Source organism: Pleurodeles waltl, chromosome 3_1 (assembly GCF_031143425.1).
Source record: "Pleurodeles waltl isolate 20211129_DDA chromosome 3_1, aPleWal1.hap1.20221129, whole genome shotgun sequence".
NCBI lineage: Eukaryota > Metazoa > Chordata > Amphibia > Caudata > Salamandridae > Pleurodeles > Pleurodeles waltl.
Window position 1 is genome coordinate 1,908,350,974 of NC_090440.1, and position 19,874 is coordinate 1,908,370,847.

The following is a 19,874-nucleotide window of genomic DNA, read 5'->3' on the forward strand; positions in this document are numbered from 1 at the left end:
TCTTGTTGTGAAATCAGAGCGAGGAACTCCAGTGTTATAGCTGGGTCAAATCCTTGAATCTCTACTATGGCCACTATCTCAATCATTTCCAGAGAGCATTTTATGGTAAATGTGTCACATTTGTGGCCTGTTAACTGCATACATTTGTTTCTTACATCTAGCACCAACCTTGAGGTCAGAGAGTGAGAGTGATTACTCCGCCTCAGGTTCTGAAGGGGAATCGACAGACGAACCGGATGAGAAGACCAGCGATATGGTGACTAATCGAAAGACTCCTAGCAAGACCGCATCAACGATACCTCCCAACAAAACACCGTCAAAAAAATCAAAGCATGCCGCTGCGGTGAGTGGAGTGCATACAGGATGTATTTTTACAGAAGAATGATCATTTGAATTCAAAGATTGGCAGAATTGTTTAAATTAGAATTGACTTGGCAGTGGTAGTTGTTTGAACATTGAGTTCTGGAGATAATTGCCGCTGGTCACTGTTTTCCTTGGGTTACACCATCAATACCAAACTATCCAGATAGCATATCAGAGCTCCTGGACTCAAAGTAAACAACTTAAGCACCCCGTTACAGCAGAACCAAGCACTTATTTATATACATTAATGAGTTATCACTATTAACCACTGTATCAAACACTTAAAGTGAACATTTACTCTGAGCAAAATAAGCTGATAAATAATTTGCATGCATTTCTCTTGTGAGATGTTGAGAGTTGTTCTGAGCAGAGGTTTTGTTTTTAGAGATGGGGGGCACATAGGGTTGTGAGCAGGCACTGACCCTTGACAAATGTATGATTACAGGGAATTGCCTCCCCTATCGGATAATAAACTAAGCCCAAAGTAGGGTGGACGCAGTTTGGTTTATAACACCAGGTATGAGCGATTTACACCTCAAAGTTTGCATTGCGCGGTAGTGCATTCACTCAAATTAGGGATACTGTGAGCCTGGAGAAGGTTGTTGATATTTATGGGCTAACAGCTGGCCGAATCATGCAGGCAGATGGAAATGGATGCATGAAACATTATTTTCTATTGACATTCAATACTGTAAATTTTAATCATGTCAACAGTACCCATTAAATAAAAGGACAAATATTTTGGGTATACCCATAGACATTTTAAAAAATCTGGATCTCTGTATTTATCCAGTTAAATTGATCCCTGAACTCCCAGTGTTCGGAAGTCTGTCTGAGTGGTGTTTACGTAGGTATGGAGAGGACTCGGATGATGAAGCATGACATGAAAAAATGTTGGTGAGGTCTTCTCTTCCAGTAGCTTTTGATGCTCGTGACAGATCAGGAGTCAAATTAAGTCTGTTTAAAAACCTGCATACCATTAATGTTTATGGAAAATGTTTTTTATGTTCCTGTCTGCAGATCTCATGGTGTACATAGATACATTTAACAGCTCTTGTGTGTTTCAGGCTCAGTTAGTGGAGGAATACTTTGAGGCTCACAGCAGTTCAAAAGTCCTGACCTCTGATAGAACGTTACAGAGGCTGCAGACACCAAAGCTTGATCAGGTAGGTTGTGTTTGTCCGGTACTCGTGGTTTATTGTTTGAGCACTCCTGTGTGCATGTGCTTACATATGCAGCTGACAGCATCAGCTAAGCATACTTAAGATAAATAGCTACCACGGGCAACCGAACAATTTATTTCCAATACATTTCCTGATAAGCCTTGAAAGCCACCTGAGGTGATAGAAGTTTATATGAGAAAATAGGCATGACGTGGAACAAGGAGCATTAAATGTGACATTTTAATTAACGTTTTACCCACTGTCAAGTTTGTACGAATGGAAGCATTGTGTTTTGAGGTGTGTCTTTTTTGTTTTTGTTTTTTACACTCTCGACCATTGTGTCTTGGAATTCATCAGTTGGGTGAGAAGGGATTTGGGGTTAAATGTCCTTGGTGCAGTGTCCATTCAATCATTTGCTCATCATTGTAACTTCCTGATAAGCCTAGCATGTTTTCTTGTGTCACAGCTTTCGTAGAAAATGCTGTAAATAATAATTACATTGCTAGACAACCACATTTTAGCCACTGTTGGGTGATTAAGGTCCCGTGAGGACACTAACAGTTGGTAGTAGCTGATTAGAATAGCAGAGTACATAATTGGATCATCCCATTTCCCCTGATCTTATGAATAGCATTATGGCAGGGTTTGTGAAACTTTAAAGTTTGGGCACCCCTCTTGCCATGCATACAATGAACTACTAATCCTATGATGCTCCATAGGATTAGTGATATATAGTTAGGGCATGCTGTCCCTGATGTATTTGCATGGCTCCCCCAAACCCACCTTCAACCACCCCACTACACCCAGACGTTCAAGCCCCCATCCCTTCTTCCCCACCAACTCTGATCTTACCACTTACCCATCTTTCTTCAACACCAAGTACAATGGTCTGGCTCCAAAACACATTTACAAAGAAAGGAGAAGGAGGGATGTTTTTGTTCTTCTCTGGCCCTGGCTAAACGATTTCTACTAGTCCAAATTGTAACCTGGCTTGAGCAACGTATACACAAATAAATGGCTAAAGGGCAAACCCAGCCTATTGCAGTGAAGAGGGACGACGGTATCATCCCCCCAAAATCCTTTGCTTTGCACTGCTGGAAGAACTGTAGTGAATTGCAGTACACAAACCAAGGAAGACGTTTCTGTCTGAAACTGTTCACTTTGGAGATGTGGCACACGGAAAGGAAAATGCACATGGAGTTCTCCCCTTTCTCTCCTCCCCTTTAACCCCCATAAAGAAGGTTTAAGGCTAATTTTGTATTTGACTGGTCATATGTATTGGGCCAACTAGGATATATTCTGAACGCTGCTGCATATCCGGTAGCCATTGAGAAGATTGTTTTCTGCAATGGATTGTTTAGAGAATTGGATAGAAAGGAACGATTTGACACCGGTCAGTTGTTGTTTGTATCTTTAGGGTCAAAGGGGAATAGACTTGTCCAATGTTAAGGCAGTCTGATGCAGCACTTGGAGAAAGAGAAGCATTTACCATGGTCACCTAGCACAGCGTTGCTAATATCCTTAATGATTACACTTGGAGGGCAGTCATTAAAGTGAGAGAAAGGACGAAGGATAGTAATGGGTTTCCTCAGATTTGATTAAGATATATCTCTGAAATCATCCAATGTGGAGCTGGACTTCTTAATTGTCTCCATGTTTGTATGTGTTGTGAGAGACTGAGCGATAAACAGCTCAATCTTCGAAGTTTTCTCTTTGCAAAAATGAGGTAAAGAGTTCACTTTTCCCCATTAACATTATTTGGTAGTGAGTTGGTTTGAAGTTTCGTTGAGAGTTTCACTAAATCAGTTTTTTCTGGATTATTTTTGCATAGTTGAACTCTGAGTGACTGAATTAAGTTTTGGCTTAAAAAATGGGTATCTTTTTACTTCTTCCTTTCAGTAATGAGTTTTATTTAGATGCTGTTGTTCTACATTGCTTACTATGTTTCTCTTTTTATTGAATTCTTTCCAGAATCTTGATAAGGATGGTTTGAATTTCTTACATTTTAGTTCAACTCGATGTGGGAAGATGAACAAACATCCCCATGATAGGGTTGTAATCATATAGTTTGGCAATTCTAGAAGTTCCTGCATATTTTGGGATGCCTTGAAAGAACACAGATATTTTATCAAAGAGACAATAGAGTTTGATGTCATTGTAATTGCTTGCTTGTGTTTTTGCTTTTTTTGTTGGCCTTTGATTTTTCATTTTGTAGAGGTAAGAGAAATTGATGCCAAGAGATGATTCAACCACCTAACTGTACTTTGGGTGCCTGTCTTTGTTGAGTTTTAACTTGTGATTGTGAGGTCTAAAATTAGTCCCCCTTTACTTGTGGGGAAAGACGTGCTGAGTGAGTTCTTTGCTGAATAAGAAAGCAGTTGTGAGATGAGAGCGTCGTTTTGATGCCCCAGTATATACTGAAATTACATAGTGATAGGGTTGTTTGAACAAAATAGTTTTTCCATATTGAAATGATTCAATTCAATTCATAAGCTTTATTCGGCACATATAAATGACCATAAAAGCATAAACAAAGAAGAGAAGAAAAGAAAAAAGACAACAATACATATTTAAAAAGACATTGCAATTAAAACTTACAGTTATTAATTATAGTTGATGGCTCATTGGGTAATACATATGGTCATTCATAAATATATAGAATGAATAATAAAATACATTAAAAACTCATACTTTTCCTGGAATTGATGCACTGATTTAAAAAGGTGGCGGTATAAAAACAAATATCTGCCGATTGCAGATTAAAAACTAAAGCCATGGCATGTTTAACTGTACGTGTTCCGTATTTAACAAACAGAGGTTTCAAAAGTACTATACGAAAACATGTATACAGTTTACAGAACAGCAGAAAGTGCACAGTGCTCTGTGTAGATACATTATCGCACCTACATGGCCCAATCGGGTGTTTCTTAATGTTTGGATGGGCTACTAAACAATGTGCCATCCCAAATCTTAGTCTAGTTAGCACAAATTTATGTGAATTCCTAGTCACCATAGTTAGGTAAAACGGAAAACCCTCCATTAGGTTGTATCTATTATAAAAAATGACGGAGGACAATGATCCGGCTATAATTGCTCGTTTCCTTTCTGCATAAGTTAGAAATATACTTTTCATTTCTGATTTGGAGATCGTGGTTGCTGCACTAGGATTATTTAAAATATTTAAATTAAAAATGTCTGAAAAACAGACAACAACATATTTAACCCAGGGAATATCTCGATATTTATCCTAACGTAGGCAATCCTCAACAATAGTTCTGTTAAATAGCTTCTCATCGCCAAGCCAAAAAGACCGCCAAATCATCAATGGTTTAAGTGATATCAAATCAGTTAAATAATTAATGGCTAATTCGCGATGGCTTAATTCAGTTGAGGCAGAGATGGGCAAAAACAGAAGCTTTTAAAAAAAATATATTTTCCTCCAACTGCAAGTTGTAGGTACAGCTATATCCCCATACTCCTGCCCCATACAGAGCAATAGTCACACACCTAGCTTGGTAAATCTTGAGCATATCCCTGGTTCGACGATCCCCAACTTTTGCAGCAAATCTATAAATACCATAAGCATTTTTTGCCATTTTATTCCGGATGTTATTAAATTCATTGTTCCATTTCCTGTCGTTAGAGAAAGTAATACCTAGGTAACAAAATTTATCCACCTGTTGCACCTTTTCGCCGTCTATAAAAAAGACGTTTAACGTTTTGGCTTTAGCTCCGCAGGTCATGGTATACGTTTTTCCCTTATTAATTACTAGTTTTCTATCTTTAATAAAAGAGGAAAAACTATCCATTAGTTGTTGTAATCCGACAGGTGTTCGAGAAAGTAAAACAGCATCGTCGGCATATAATAACACCGGCACCGGAACACCATTGATCTGAGGAGCATCAGCATTAACCTTTTTTAAAATATCATCAATTCCATTAATAAATAAAATAAATAAAAGAGGTGCCAAAACACAACCCTGTCTAATTCCACGTGTAACACAGATTTTTGGAGTACATTCTCCTCTGGTTCCAAAACGTACGTTGGTTTTCAATTTCTCGTATAACCTAGCGAGGAAAAAGATTATGCCTTCTGGGGCTCCCAAATTTAACAAAGTTGGCCATAAAATGGAATGATCTACCATATCGAATGCGCTGCTCAGGTCAGCAAAACAAAGATACAGGGAACCGGGTTTTGCTTCAGTATACTTCCCGATCAGTAGATCAAGATTGATGCACTGGTCGAGCGTACCTCGTCCCTTCCTAAAACCATACTGGCTGTCAGCCAGTATGCTATCCTGCTCAGCCCATTCCTCTAATCTTACTAACATCACTCTACTCATAACCTTGACTGAAGAGTCAAGGAGAGAGATCGGGCGGTAATTCTTAGCATCAGATCTACTTCCCTTTTTATGAATTGGCACAATGATTGATTCACCCCAAGTTACAGGGGCCTCGGCACACACGGCAACGTTAAAAACAGTGGTTAAAAGGGGGCCCCAGACATCTGGCGCAGCTTTATAAACGTCTATAGGTACCCCGTCCGGGCCCTGAGCTTTCCCTCCTTTGCTAGCCCATATACCATATTTGACCTCACTAACGGATATATCCAAAGGCAGAGTAGGCCACTTATTGGGAATAGGATCATTGTCTTTATCAGAATCAAAAATGCTGGAGAAATGTGCAATCCACCCCTCACTAGAAACATTAGAAGTCAACTGTGGTATTTTTTCATCCCTTAAAAAAGGCGAGTTGACCGTGGCCCAAAATAATGTACAATTTGATATTTCAGCAGCTTGGTTGAGGGAATCCCAAGCCTGTTGCTGCAGTTCGCCCTTCCTTTGTTTGAGCGCACATTTATATTCCATTCTTAATTTATTTACCAGTTTTTTGTCCCTGGGCCTCGCTGCTAAAGCCTGCTTGAGGCCAGTTAGTGCGGAGGTGCAAAGGTGATTAAACCATCTCGGTCCGTTCCTACTTTGCCTACTATTGCGACTAATAAACTTGGCATCAATAGCTTTATTAATTTGATTAAAACAATATAAAACCCTCTCAGAGTCAGAACTATTTTCTAAAATAGAAGCAATGTCCAGCAGGCTCTCATTAATTATGGAGCTAGATAAATCATCGGCTCTTTCACCAATCCATCTTAACCTTACACCGTTAGTCCTATGTGGTTCTATATTAGAAATAATAATTCCCACATCCACCGAACTACCGGCCCAAAGGGTAGTGTCCAAAATAATACGGTTGTGGTCACTTAGGGTAGTTACTTCAATTCTTGGTGGATCACAGTAAGAACTAATATTAGAAGATGTGATCACATGGTCAATAACCGAACTGGTGTGCCAATTTTTAAAAGTGGGAATGGGTAAACCTTTAACATCTTTACAGCACTCCACTATTTCCAGGTCATAACAGCCCATGAACTTATGCAGTGCTTCCCCATAACTATTATGTCCAAAATGCGGAACATCCCAGCCGGTACTGTTAGTAATCCCACAAACCCTTTGTGTAGACAAATCGCACAAAGTAGTATTGAAGTCCCCTACCCAGATGAAGTCAAATACAACATACTGTTCCTGACATAGATTTTCGACAGCGCCGGCTAAGTCTGTTACTACTTTGACCCGGGTAGCATCAAAAATGTTATTATAATAGTTAATCAATAAAACATTATGGTCTTTGTCATCCGCAAGCCAGAGGATCTGCACAAGGTCCCCTACAGGTATATACTTTTTAACCACAATGGGACGACGGATCGTTACAAGTATAAGGAGACCGCCTTTCGCTCTACCTATACCACCTCCCAACGCCGGTAAATTGTAAGAAACGAATCCCTCATAGTTAACATCATCTTTACACCATGTTTCTTGAAGACATAAAATATCGTGGGCATTAACAAACGTTAACCATCCTGGATCCCTCTCCTTCGATTTCAGCCCTGCCACATTCCAACAAACAATAGTAATAGTATCCTTACCCCTAACACAATTACTATCAGGCACCATACCATTGTTTCGTCCCCAATTCGCATTCTGGTTTAAATTGCTTATGTCCCCACAATCGGGCGGTGCCCTTATATCCACCGCCAATTCAATTGCTATGTTGTTGGGCATCTCTTGGGCCATGGTATTGTCTATGCCAATATCCACACAGGGCATAATAATCACCTGGGGTAAGAACTGCCCTCCCTCATTAAGTCAATCATTTACATCCAGAGATCTTAGGGGTTGAAAACGGTTTTGCATTGAGATATCAGGGTATAGCCTGTGTGTAGCAGGGCGTAATCTACTTCCTCTACTCCCATAAGGGGCATTATTATGATGGCTGTAAAAGAAAGCAAGCGAGCGGGCACACACATTATTATCAGTAAATGGTAATGAGGCAGCTCTTAATAATACAGTGGCAGCATGTTGAGGGTGTTTAAAATTTATAATGACACAGTCACCACTAAAACTTTTCTTAGAGCTCCCTATCCAATTTACCCTTCTGGTAGTCAAAACTTGATCTGAGAATTCAGTTGGAAATCCACAATGCCTGTGCATCCAGGAAACGGTTTTATTTTTTAAAGACTCGTGAGTTTCCTGATGATTCCCCTTTGCAACAGGGGGAACATTAGCTAAAACTACCACATATGGTGCGCAGTCAGGAGGGAGATTAATGGCGCGCCTTTGCCTTACCTCAGTCCAATCCTCTTTTCTATCAGGTATTAAAACAACCTGGCTATCATTACAGGCTAAGGACTGTGCTGTCGGGTAGTTCTGTACAACACTCCTACTAATATCTAAAGCTGTAACATCACCGGGAGGAGCAGCCTTAGTATCATGATTACTTATTGTTATTGGGACTGACACACTATCTGCTTCCACCAGTGTTTTTTTGAGGAGATCACCTAATCTATTAACCTCCGCGGTTAGCTGATCAATTTTTACCATAAGAGGTTTGACAATACCCTTAATCTTTAAGTCAATAATGCTTACTAGATTTTTTATTTTTTCTGCATCTAGTTTAACGTCGTCGATATTTGCCGTATTATCCTCATCCTTATCTGGATTCTTGAGGGGGCTAACTAATCTTTTTTTTGCGGGCCGAGCAGCCCCACGCTTAGTCTGGATCTTTCTACATGCTCTAACCACTCTAGGTAGTGGGGTAGGTGGATGTTGCACTATGGGATCAGTAGAAACCTCTGGATCGGCTAAGGTAGAGGTATTCTGCATAATCATTTCCCTATCAGGAACACCAGAATTAGCGCAGACACTGCTACTGTCATCCAGAGCCAATGGAACAGGTGAAAGTTGCACACTGGATAATGGGGGGGGGCTGCTAAGCCCTAGGGATTGTCTCCTCTCGCAATTAATTTTACTAACAATCTTCACTAAATAATTATCCAATGTGTGGGGTATAGAGGGGACTTTTGCTTTGACATGCTTAACAGTCACAAGTTGAGTCACCGTGGAGACGGCAGCACTGCCGCCCTTCCCGGGGGACAGAGCAGCTGAGAGGGAAATGTGGCTCAGCTCCCGCGCATGCGCCGTCTAATCAAATACATATATGTATGTATAGTTTGGCCCAACCACTTTTCGTGAGCAGGCAAGCACAGGGCGGGAAATGAATGGAAAGTTCCAACCCCTGCGCCACGTACCACCTACCAAAAGGTCGAATTTTCGTTTGAAAAATATATGGGGATTAGTGGGAGATTCAAGTAGGAACACAACGGGGCGAGCAAAGGCGGATTTGTATAGGTAGTTGACCACTAACTAGGTAGAGGCCTAGAGCTTTGGGGGAAAGCTACCCCAACACAGTGTAGATAGGCTTGAGTTTGTCCTTCGGGCAGTCAAATGCAGAGTGATTATCTGGGACCACAGTTTAAAATAAGTGTCAGAGGGGTGGCCCTGCCCTGCCTCTTCCTGGCAATGACGGGCAAGGACGGGCCCGCCCGCGCACGTCCCGCGGAGCGGGAGCGCACACGCAGTTTAAAGGGCTCCTGCCCTGATCAAAAGGCAGCTCACAGCTGCTGCCCGTCTCCGGCTCCGGCAAGTTTCGGCGTTTCCCGCGGAGCGGGAGCGCACACGCAGTTTAAAGGGCTCCTGCCCTGATCAAAAGGCAGCTCACAGCTGCTGCCCGTCACCTCCTCCGGCTCCGGCAAGTTTCGGCGTTTCCGTTGAAATGATTCACATGCACAACAAAAATGTCGTTGTCACTAGGAGGGTGATAAATGTGTGGGATTTGATGGGGATTCAGTCCACTGTTTTCATTTTTGTTGAGAGATATTGAAGGAAGGAAAACATTTGTATTTCAGAATTTTGCATTGGATGGAGTTTTTGTGAGTGAGTGCCATCTGCTTCCAGTTTTCCCAGTGTGGGGTATGCAGAAGACTGTATGTTCAGAAGAAGGGGTTGTTCCAAAACTGGCTGAGAGGCATCACTGAGCCACCTCTCACTAGGGAGTAAAAAGTTAAAGTAATTGTTTGTGATTATGTCTCCTAGCTCCATCTTTTGTTTTGCCGAGGACCTACAGTTATGATGGAAATTATTCTGTGAGGTTAGCACAAGGTGTTTAGTAGTGATTGTGGACTGACTTTCAGTAGGGTTACTCAGGTTACAAATTATTTTATTGTAGGTATTACGTGTTTTCCTGTTGCACACAATTGTAAAGTGTGGTGGAGGGGAAAGGGTGATGGTGATGTTTGTAACTTCTGTCATGAGGATTCTTTCTTAGGAGTCTGACAAGTGACCCATGCTCTTTGGTCATGAGATTTTGTTGAATTGAGTAATAAAGGAATATTCTCTCAATTCGAGAGGAGGGTGAGCATGTAAGCATGCATTAGCTCTAGTTACTCCAGATGACAAATACAGCAAGGAGCGCCTCAGGTCTTCACAAATCAAGCTTCTCTCGTGCAGTGGAGAGTCTAGTTTACAATGAAGCCTCTTCAGGTTTGTGTGCCTATCCATCTGGCCTCTGGGGCTAGTGTTTTCCTTTCTAAGGGTGAATTAATACCTCTGAGGATGCCGGGGTGGTGGTGGGACAATCCTCCATAGAACCTTCTGACTTAGTTGCCTGTACGTATCCCGGAGAAGTAGGTGGCAGGAGGATATGGGTTGGAATACAGAGGGTGAGTTCAGGCTTTGGGAGAGGTTATCTTGAAAAAAAGCAGAGTTCTTTGTGCGAAGGTGGTCATGTGCCATGACCTTGAAACCCGTTCCTGTACAGAAAGGTGTTGCGTGAAAAGAAGTGGGTCGACATACTCACAAGGATTGTGCGAGGGACTTGGTAAGTATGTCAAGCAAGTGGTGGTGTTAGAGGAGGTGATAGCAGAGGCATGGATCAGGGAAGAAAAGATATCAGCTGTGGGGATGCAGTGAGGTGGGACGTACAGGTGGGATTCCAAAGGGGCTCTCTTTAGAGATGTAAAACGGAGGTTACATTGTTCCAGATTCAGATCAAAGGATTGAATCCGAACTATCCCATTGCTGTAGATGGAATTCAGGATTTTGCATCTGAAACATGGCGATGGCAAAACATACAACTTGTGGCCATAGCGGAGATTTGAGATACATTAAGGCCATATGTAGGAACACTTTTTCCCATAGACACAGAATGGGTAAAAACCTTTGCTACATCTGGCCCTAAGTTCCTTCTCAAATGATTCATTCGACAGAGGCATTATGAGACAATATCCAGTCGGTCTTCAGGTTTCCATTTTTCATGCACTGATATTGGTCGGCACTGAGGGTGTCCGAGTTTTTGAAATTCTTTGGATATTTGAAGGAGTTGAGACCTTATTTGATGAGAACATCGGGTGTATAGGGCTTAGGAGCAAGGAGGGGAATGGAGGAAGCCGTGCTCATTAACACTAAGAATAAACCCCAGTGCTTTGTTCTCTCACCTGGCTTTTTGTGACTTAATACAGCATACGTCAGGCCAGATGTACGTAAAGACAGGTCACTTATAGTGGTCGCCAGGATCAACGGACCACCATCCCTACTATTTTATTCCCAGACGGGCATTTTTTTTTCCAAAGCAGTTTGTGTTCTTAAAGGAACGTGTGCTGCTTTAAAAAAAAAAAAAAAAAAAAACACTTAGGAAGAAATCAGGTGGAGCACATAGTGGTCCATTGTACCACTGCCTGCCTTTGCTGAAACTGCCTGACACAGTCCCCAAAGGGGTAGCTGCCAATGGGATCAGCTTCCCCATTGTGATTGGTTTACCACATCCTCTGAGGAGCTGGTTACTGTTCATTTGTTGCCAACTGCAATTGCAACTTACCTGCGATTTGCAATTAGGAGGAGGAATGAGTTGCGAAATCCTTTTTGCAGTTTGGAAAGGATTTTCTGAATTGTAAAAGGGGGTTCTAGATGGCAAACAGCCATTTTGTGGTCGCATGCCCTGTGATTTTGTGAATCACAGAGTTGGTGACCCCAAAATGGCTTTGTGCGTCTGGCCCTTCACATGCTGCATTATTCCAGGAGTCGTCGACTTCAGTCTCACTGTAAACTGCTTTCTTAAGGGTATGCAGTAATTATTTAGGGTACCTTCCTGAAGTACGTGGTTACCGTACATCTCCCTCCCAGAGTAAGTCTTAGTTGAAATTCAGAACCTAAAAAGGAGGTACTTGGCAGTACAGTGAGCTTACAGTAGTATCTGGTGTTTTCTGTTCTGTGAGCTATGTGAGTAGTTATGACAATAATTGTTTAACTATCCGTGTTTCACAAGTCCTGGAGAGCTGACCTGACAAGGCAGGTTAGACTAGTCCAACCATTGGCCTTTCGACAAAGGCTGGCAACAGGAAAAAAAAAGGTGTGGGAGATAATAACCAAAATTAAATGATGAAACAAGGAACACAATTTTATGGTATTAGAATGAGAAGTGCCACATTAATTAACAAACAGGCTCATTTCGAGTATTATGGGAAATGGGTGGTGATGACTGCACCAAGCAAATATCGATTCCTCAGAATTTGATATTTACGAGGTGCAGTATTAACGCCTAATCTTGAGTTTTGTCCTAAGAAATGTAGCATTACATGCAGAATGTGTTTTGTGCTCCGATTTCTACACTTGTTCCCTGTAATCTAGTGTTTTACCCGGGCAAATTGAGCTAGATTTTTACCGGCAATATATGTCTACGGGGAAAAAAAACAATGTGAGTTGTTTCCCCTTCGCAACATGGAATCCTGATCCGTGAGCAAACTCCTGTTTTCCCAGGCATCAAGACTTCCCACACTATTCCTAAAGAGGAGCTTACAATTCTGAAAACATTGTGCGAGCATTCAGGAGACGAGAACGCATTTGGCATATCTCATAAAGGACTTTCACAGGGTTTACATTTTCTAAAGTTGAACAAATGGTGCTCAATAATTAGTGGTAGTACATGCCTTGCATTGACACAGTCTGATGTTGTGTCAGTAGATGGAGTGAACACTGCGTAGCCAATCTGAGAATATAAAAGCAGAAACCATTTTCAGCTCTGCAGTCCAGGATAACAAGCCTTGCACAGACCTACATCTGTATTTGAGGCTTCTGGCTGGTTGCGTTGGGTGTCCTTGCACAGACCATCAGAAATGCTGATGCACAAGTGGGTGACATAAGGCAGTACTTTCAGCCTCGTGAATGTATCAACAACTCTGGACTAGGTTCTCAATTGGGGTAAAAACTGAAAGAGCACATGTGTGTGTCTGCCTTTCTTCTATATCATCCAGGCTGTTTTAGTAAACCTGACCGGATGGGAAAGTGCTGACGGATATGTCTTGCCTTCTTATTTAGATACATATGTCAGACACCACTTACCACACCAGGCTGCCAACTTTCATCACAGATTCTGGAATAGTATTGTTTTTTTTCCCGTTGGTTTTATCGAGTCTGCTTGCCATCCCTTTGGGTTATTGAATCCTCTGACATTTCAAGAGAGGCTCCTCCTGTCATGGGACTAGCTCCATTCTTCCATCTCCGAGATTTATATAGTTTTCCAGTCTGGCTGGGTGAATAGGCGTTGGTGGAAAACTAAGAAATACTATTAGTAAAGCACACACATTTTCAGTGGTTAGATGATCTTTCTCAGCTCCAGTGGTGAAGTGAATTATTTTTAGTCACTGGTTAGACAGTAGTGATGCAGAGGTACATCGTGATTTAGTCAGAGCATAGGCTTCCTCGTACACTACCCTACCATCAGCCCACCATACCTCAAGAGGTCCAAAGTAGCTTTTAAAAATCCATTCACCACAGTGGGGCTGATTGGGACCCAGGATGGATCTACTGGTGTTTGCCTGGCTCTACCCCCCCCCACCCCCCCCCCCCCCAGTTCTCTCACAACTCACCAGTTCCCAAGCTGAGGCCACGTTTAAATCTTGGTGCTCTGAAATTATCTTATCTGAGTAGCTTCTCCTGATCATCTGAAGCACTGGTGTAGCCACACTCTGCACAGACTCCATTTATCGAAGTGGATGCATGGGAAGCACCACCATCACTACAGTTTAGTTCTGCGTTATAGCATGACCCTGCTGATAGTATAGGAAGGCCCTGGGAGCATCCTAAAGTTCAGATACCAGAGCAACCCTCCATTTTCATCACCTTGGCAAGCATTATTCACCCAAACACCCATACGCCAGAAGCAGTGTTCACTGGTCTCCCGTGGAGGCCAACAACAGCTCCAGAGCAATGGGAGTTAGGTAATGGAGAACACACCTAGCTTCATTTTATGGGTGGCCTACATTCAGACCTGCATAAAAAACAGGAGGAACTGAGTCAGTAGTCAGAGCTTTCAAGGAGAAATTGGGTGGCCTGTCTGGCAGAGTCCTGGCTGTGTTGCTCAAAGTAGAGAAAAATGAAAGCAGAGTAGCCAAATTGGAGGGGATAATCTGCAGAGATTGTAGCATTGATACAGGAGATGAAGACAGACAAATCGACAGCTGGGAGGCCATGTCAATATGAACATGAAGATTGATAATCTGCAGAGGGGAACCCATATAAGGGTTCTGGGTTTTCCAGCAGAGTATCTTCCTGGTGAGATGGAATAGGTTTTGGATGACTAACTGGGTCTGCCATCAGAGTGAAATGGTGAGCTAGTGAAGAAGGCATAAAGACTGTCCCCAGAGAGACAATGTACACAGTCGATCTGAGACCGTCTCATACAGAAGACACTTTGGAGGAAAACCGTTGTGGCGAGGGTTGGCTGTTAATTTTCCCCAGAACTGCATCCAGACATGCTCGCCAGAAAAAAAGAACCTTGCTGGGTATCAAGCAAGAACTGATGACAGGGCAATGAACAGCTATCTGATAGAGTTCTAGTTGCAGATTCCTTACCTTAGAATTTCCCCAGGTGTCAGACTGGATCCGGAGAATTTTTATTCGAGCAGTACCCCTGCGTGCCGTTAGGTGGCGTTGGTTGACGCCACGGCACCACCCCGGCACGCAGACGTCAGTTCTTTTCTTTCCACCCCAGCCTACCCGCAGAACCGGAGGCCCAGAGGAGTTGGTGAGGGCCCCCTCGGAGTGTCATATTCTATGGTGGTGAGAAGGGCTGTTGAGGTTTTGAACCTCAAGCTTCCTTCTGTGGAGGTCAGGCCTAACCTCCTGACCAAAGTGCTTCAGCCTAGGGCTTCCAACTCGGAACCCCTTCTTCCCTTCAGTGATGCACTTACGAACGTCCTACTCCGACCTGGTCCAAACCCAGCACAGGGGCTTCTGTTAATAGGACGATTGCTCGCTGTCATCGGCCTGCGCCGAATTACCCAAATTTCCTTACCCAACACCCTACGCCTGAGAGCCTCGTCATCCAGGCTTCATCATCCTCTGACGCTTTCCCTACCGCTCTCTTGGACAGGGAATCAAAAAGACTGGACAATCTAGGGAAGAAGATGTTTTCTTCTGCCAGTCTAGCGTTGTGGCCCGTGAACACCGCATGCCTTTTGGGCCTCTATTCCCATACTCTCTGGGATACAGTCGCAACCAAGTTCATGATACGTTGTGGACTGGATACGTCTGACTCACTGGGCAGATCGGTTGCAACGACAGTGGCATTGAGACGCTACACCTGGTTGAGGACATCTGGCTTTTCGGGGGATGTCCAGCAATCTTTGATGGACATGCCCTTTGATGGCACTCGTTCCTTCGGAGACAAGGCGGACTCAGCGCTCGAGCCCTTTAAGGATTCCCAGGCTACGGCTCGGTCCCTTGGCCTCGCAGCCGCTCCTCGCCCTCTCAGTCTGCCTCTCGCTCCTTTCATGTCTACGGAAGGGGCACCCAACCGCGACCATTTCCACCGGGCCATCGACCTGCACATGCTGTACAGCCCCTATGCGGAGGCGGGACCCACCGAACTCATGTATCAGGGAGTCAGCGGGCCGCCCAGTCCACCCCCACCTCTGCCTCAAAGCCTTCCTAGTCAGTTGGGACATCCAGGACCAGTTGGCGGCAGGATTCGCATCACCTGCTCCACTGGGAATCCATTACCACGGACAGGTGGGTTTTACAGATCGTCCGAAGGGGCTACTCCCTCCCCTTCGAGACTTCTCCTCCAACCATGCCACCATCATTCGATCATCTGTCGGAGGATCATGTGGCACTTCTCCGCAAGTAAGTCAAGGCTCTCCTGGCCAAGGAAGCCATAGAGAGGGTCCCTGTGCCAGAAGTAGGTCATGGTTGCTATTCCCGCTACTTTCTGGTGCCCAAAAAGGACAAGGGCCTGCACCCTATCTTAGATCTCCGGTCCCTCAATCTCTTCCTCAAGAAGGAGAAGTTCAAGATTTTAACACTAGCTCAGGTCCTTTCTGCCCTGGAGACTGGATGGTAGCGTTGGAGTTGCCGGACGCCTATTTCCATATTCCCGTCCTGCATGCCCACAGACGTTCTCTATGATTTGTGGTAGGTCACAAGCACTTTCAGTTCACTGTGCTTCCCTTTGGCCTCACCAGTGCCCATCGGGTGTTCACAAAAGTGATGGTAGTGGTTGCAGCTCATCTGCGCAGGTTAGGGGTTCCAGTCTTCCCCTACCTCGACGACTGGCTGTTGAAGGTGGACTCGCCCCTGAAAGTCATTTCCCACCTTCAGACTACAGCGAACCTCCTGCATTCAATGGGGTTCACTATCAACGTGCCGAAGTCATACCGACTCCCCCTCAGACTCTCCCTTTCATCAGAGATGTTCTGGACAAAGTGCAGTTTCGGGCTTATCGTCCCGAAAATTTGTGCTATTACTCCGATGTTTCAGCCTCTATCCTGGATTTCAGTGAATGTGACTCTGAGGCTGCTGGGCCTCATTGCCTCCTGCATCCTGCTGGTCCAATATGCCAGATGGCATATGTAGGCTCTGCAGTAGGACCTGAAGTTCCAGTGGGCGCAGCATCGGGGGAATCTCTCTGACATGGTTCAGATCTTGGAGGGAACTGAGAAAGACCTGCAGTGGTGGTTGTCGAATCCAGATTGGGTCAATGGCAGATTCCGCTCCCTTCCTCAACCAGATCTCACAGTAGTGAGAGATGCATCACTCCTGGGATGGGGCAGCCACATGGGAGAGGTGGAGATCAGAGGCCTCTGGTCTCCAGCGGAGTCTGGGCTCCACATCAACCTTTTGGAGCTCCGGGTGATCCAACTTGCATTGAAAGCATTTCTTCCCTCTCTCAAAGGGAAAGTGGTGCAGGTGTTCACTGACAACACCAACGCCATATGGTATTGCAAAAAGCAGGGCGGAGTGGGGTTCGTGGACCCTTTGTCAAGAGGCTCTTCGCCGCTGGACATGGCTGGAATGCCAGCATTTCCCTGGTGGTTCAACATCTGGCGGGCTCTCTGAACGTCAGAGTAGACAAACTCAGCCATCGATGCATAGCCGATCACGAATGGCATCTCCATCCGGAGGTGGCGCAAGGTCTCTTTCAGCAGTGAGGAGAGACTTGGTTAGATCTGTTCGCCTCCGGAGAGAATGCTCAATGTCAGCTGTTTTGCACGTTGGAGTTTCCAAGGCAGCGCTCGCTTGGCAAAGCTTTTCGCACAAGTGGAACCCCCCAAAACCACTTTTGCCCAGAGTTCTGAAGAAGATCAGGCAAGACCGGACCAAGTCATCTTGGTGGCTCCGAACTGGGCACAAAGAGGCTGGTATCCTGAGCTATTGAGCATGGCTAGTGATCCCCCGATCAGACTGCCCCTTTGGGAGGATCTTCTGTTGCAGCAGCAGGGGACAGTTCTCCACCCGAACCTGTCCAGTCTCTGCCTCCTTGCGTGGAGATTGAGCAGTGACAGTTGATGGCCTTTGACCTTCCACTTGAAGTCTGTAATGTCATCTTGGCAGCCAGGTGTCCCTCCACCAAAACGGTATAAGCCTGTTGTTGGAATACATTTGTGGCATGTTTGTAGGAAGTTGGCTCTGTATATACTATCTCAAAGTTTGAGATAGTGTGCACAGAGTCCAAGGGTTCCCCTTAGAAGTTGATAGTGGCAAAATTAGATAATAAAAATGCTCAATTTTGTGGTAGTGTGGTCGAGCAGTTGGGTTATCAGAGAGTAGTGTTAAGCATTTGTTGTACACACACAGGCAATAAATGAGGAACACACACTCAGACTTAACTCCAGGCCAATAGTTTTTATATAGAAAAATATATTTTCTTAATTTATTTTAGATCCACAAGATTCAAGATTTGAGGTAAGTAGATAAAATGCAAGGTACTTCACGCAGGTAAGTATAGAACTTTGATTTAAAAGAGTAGTACACACAGTTTTGTAGCAATAAGCTATTTTAAAAGTGGACAAAGTGCAAAAATCAACAGTTCCTGGGGGAGGTAAGTTTGGTTAGTTTTTGCAGGTAAGTAAAGCACTTACACAGTCAGTCTCCTAGGCAAAGGCAGCCCACCGTTGGGGGTTCAAGGCAACCCCAAAGCCACAGCACCAGCTACACAGGGCCGGTCAGGTGCAGAGGTCAAAGGAGGGCCCAAAACACATAGGCGCCTACAAAGAACAGGGGTGCTCCGGTCCTAGTCTGCTTACAGGTAAGTACCTGCATCCTCGGGGAGCAGACCAGAGGGATTTTGTAGAGCACTGGGGGGGACACACACAAGCCCACAAAACACACCCTTAGTGGCACAGGGGTGGCCGGGTGCAGTAGGCAAAGTAGGCGTCGAGTTTGCTATTGAAAGCAATGGAGGGACCTGGGGGTCACTTAGGCGATGCAGGCAGTGCACAGGGGGGCTTCTCGGGTCAGCCACCGACTGGGCTAGGATGAGGGCGCCTGCTGGTCACTCCTGCACTGGTAGGTGGTTCCTCTCGGTCCTGGGGGCTGCGGGTCCAGTGCTTGGTCCAGGAGACGGGTTCTTTTGTTACCAGGCAGTTGCGGTCAGGGGGAGCCTCTGGATCCTCTCTGCAGGCGTCGCTGTGGGGGTGGAAGGGTGTCGAGTCAGGGTGTCCACTCCTTGGAGTCGCCTGGGAGTCCTCTGTAGTGTTGGTTCTCCTGAACTTGCGTCGGGTGCAGAGTGTGAAGTCTCACGCTTCCGGCAGGAAGGGAGAGTCTCTTTAAAAGTTGCTTCTTTGTTGCAGGTTTTGAACAGTGCCGCGGTACTCAGGAGTTTCTTGGTCCTTTAGGTTCAGGGCAGTCCTCTGAGTCCTCATAGGTCGCTGGTCCCTGTCGGATGTGTCGCTGTGCAGGTTCTTTGAGTCTGGAGACAGGCCGGTAGGGTTGGGGCCAAGTCAGTTGGTGTCTCTGTGGGGCTTTCAGGTCAGCAGTCCTTCTTTCTTCAGGTTGCAGGAATCTGATTTCCTGGGTACAGGTTTCCCCTAAATACTCAATTTAGGGGTGTGTTTAGGTCTGGGGGGCAGTAGCCAATGGCTACTGTCCTTGAGGGTGGCTACACCCTTTGTGCCTCCTCCCTGAGGGAAGGGAGGCACATCCCTATTCTATTAGGGGAATCCTCCAAACTCAAGATGGAGGATTTCTAAAGGCAGGGGTCACTTCAGCTCAGGGCACCTTAGGGGCTGTCCTGACTGGTAGGTGACTCCTCCTTGTTTTTCTCATTATCTCCTCCGGCCTTGCCACCAAAAGTCGTGGCCGTGGCCGGAGGGGCGGGCACCTCCACTAGCTGGGATGCCCTGGGGTGCTGTAACAAAAGGCATGAGCCTTTGAGGCTCCCTGCCAGGTGTTACAGTTCCTGCAGGGGGAGGTGAGAAGCACCTCCACCCAATACAGGCTTTGTTCCTGGCCACAGAGTGACAAAGGCACTCACCCCATGTGGCCAGAAACTCGTCTGATTGTGGCAGGCTGGCAGAAACTGGTCAGCCTAGCACTAGGAGTCGGACTGGTATTCAGAGGGCATCTCTAAGATGCCCTGTGGGTGTATTTTAGAATATAACCCACAGTGGCATCAGTGTGC

At 44.9% G+C, this 19,874-nt stretch overlaps 1 protein-coding gene across 1 annotated transcript in view; it reads left to right on the top strand.

The window, feature by feature from the left end:
* ORC2 (origin recognition complex subunit 2) overlaps positions 1-19,874 on the top strand; it is a 239,094-nt gene that overhangs the window by 145,870 nt on the left and 73,350 nt on the right. The window contains exons 8-9 of the mRNA XM_069226083.1: positions 162-343; positions 1,431-1,529. Coding sequence (XP_069082184.1) covers positions 162-343; positions 1,431-1,529 — 281 coding nt within the window. The remainder of the gene's footprint in view (positions 1-161; positions 344-1,430; positions 1,530-19,874) is intronic.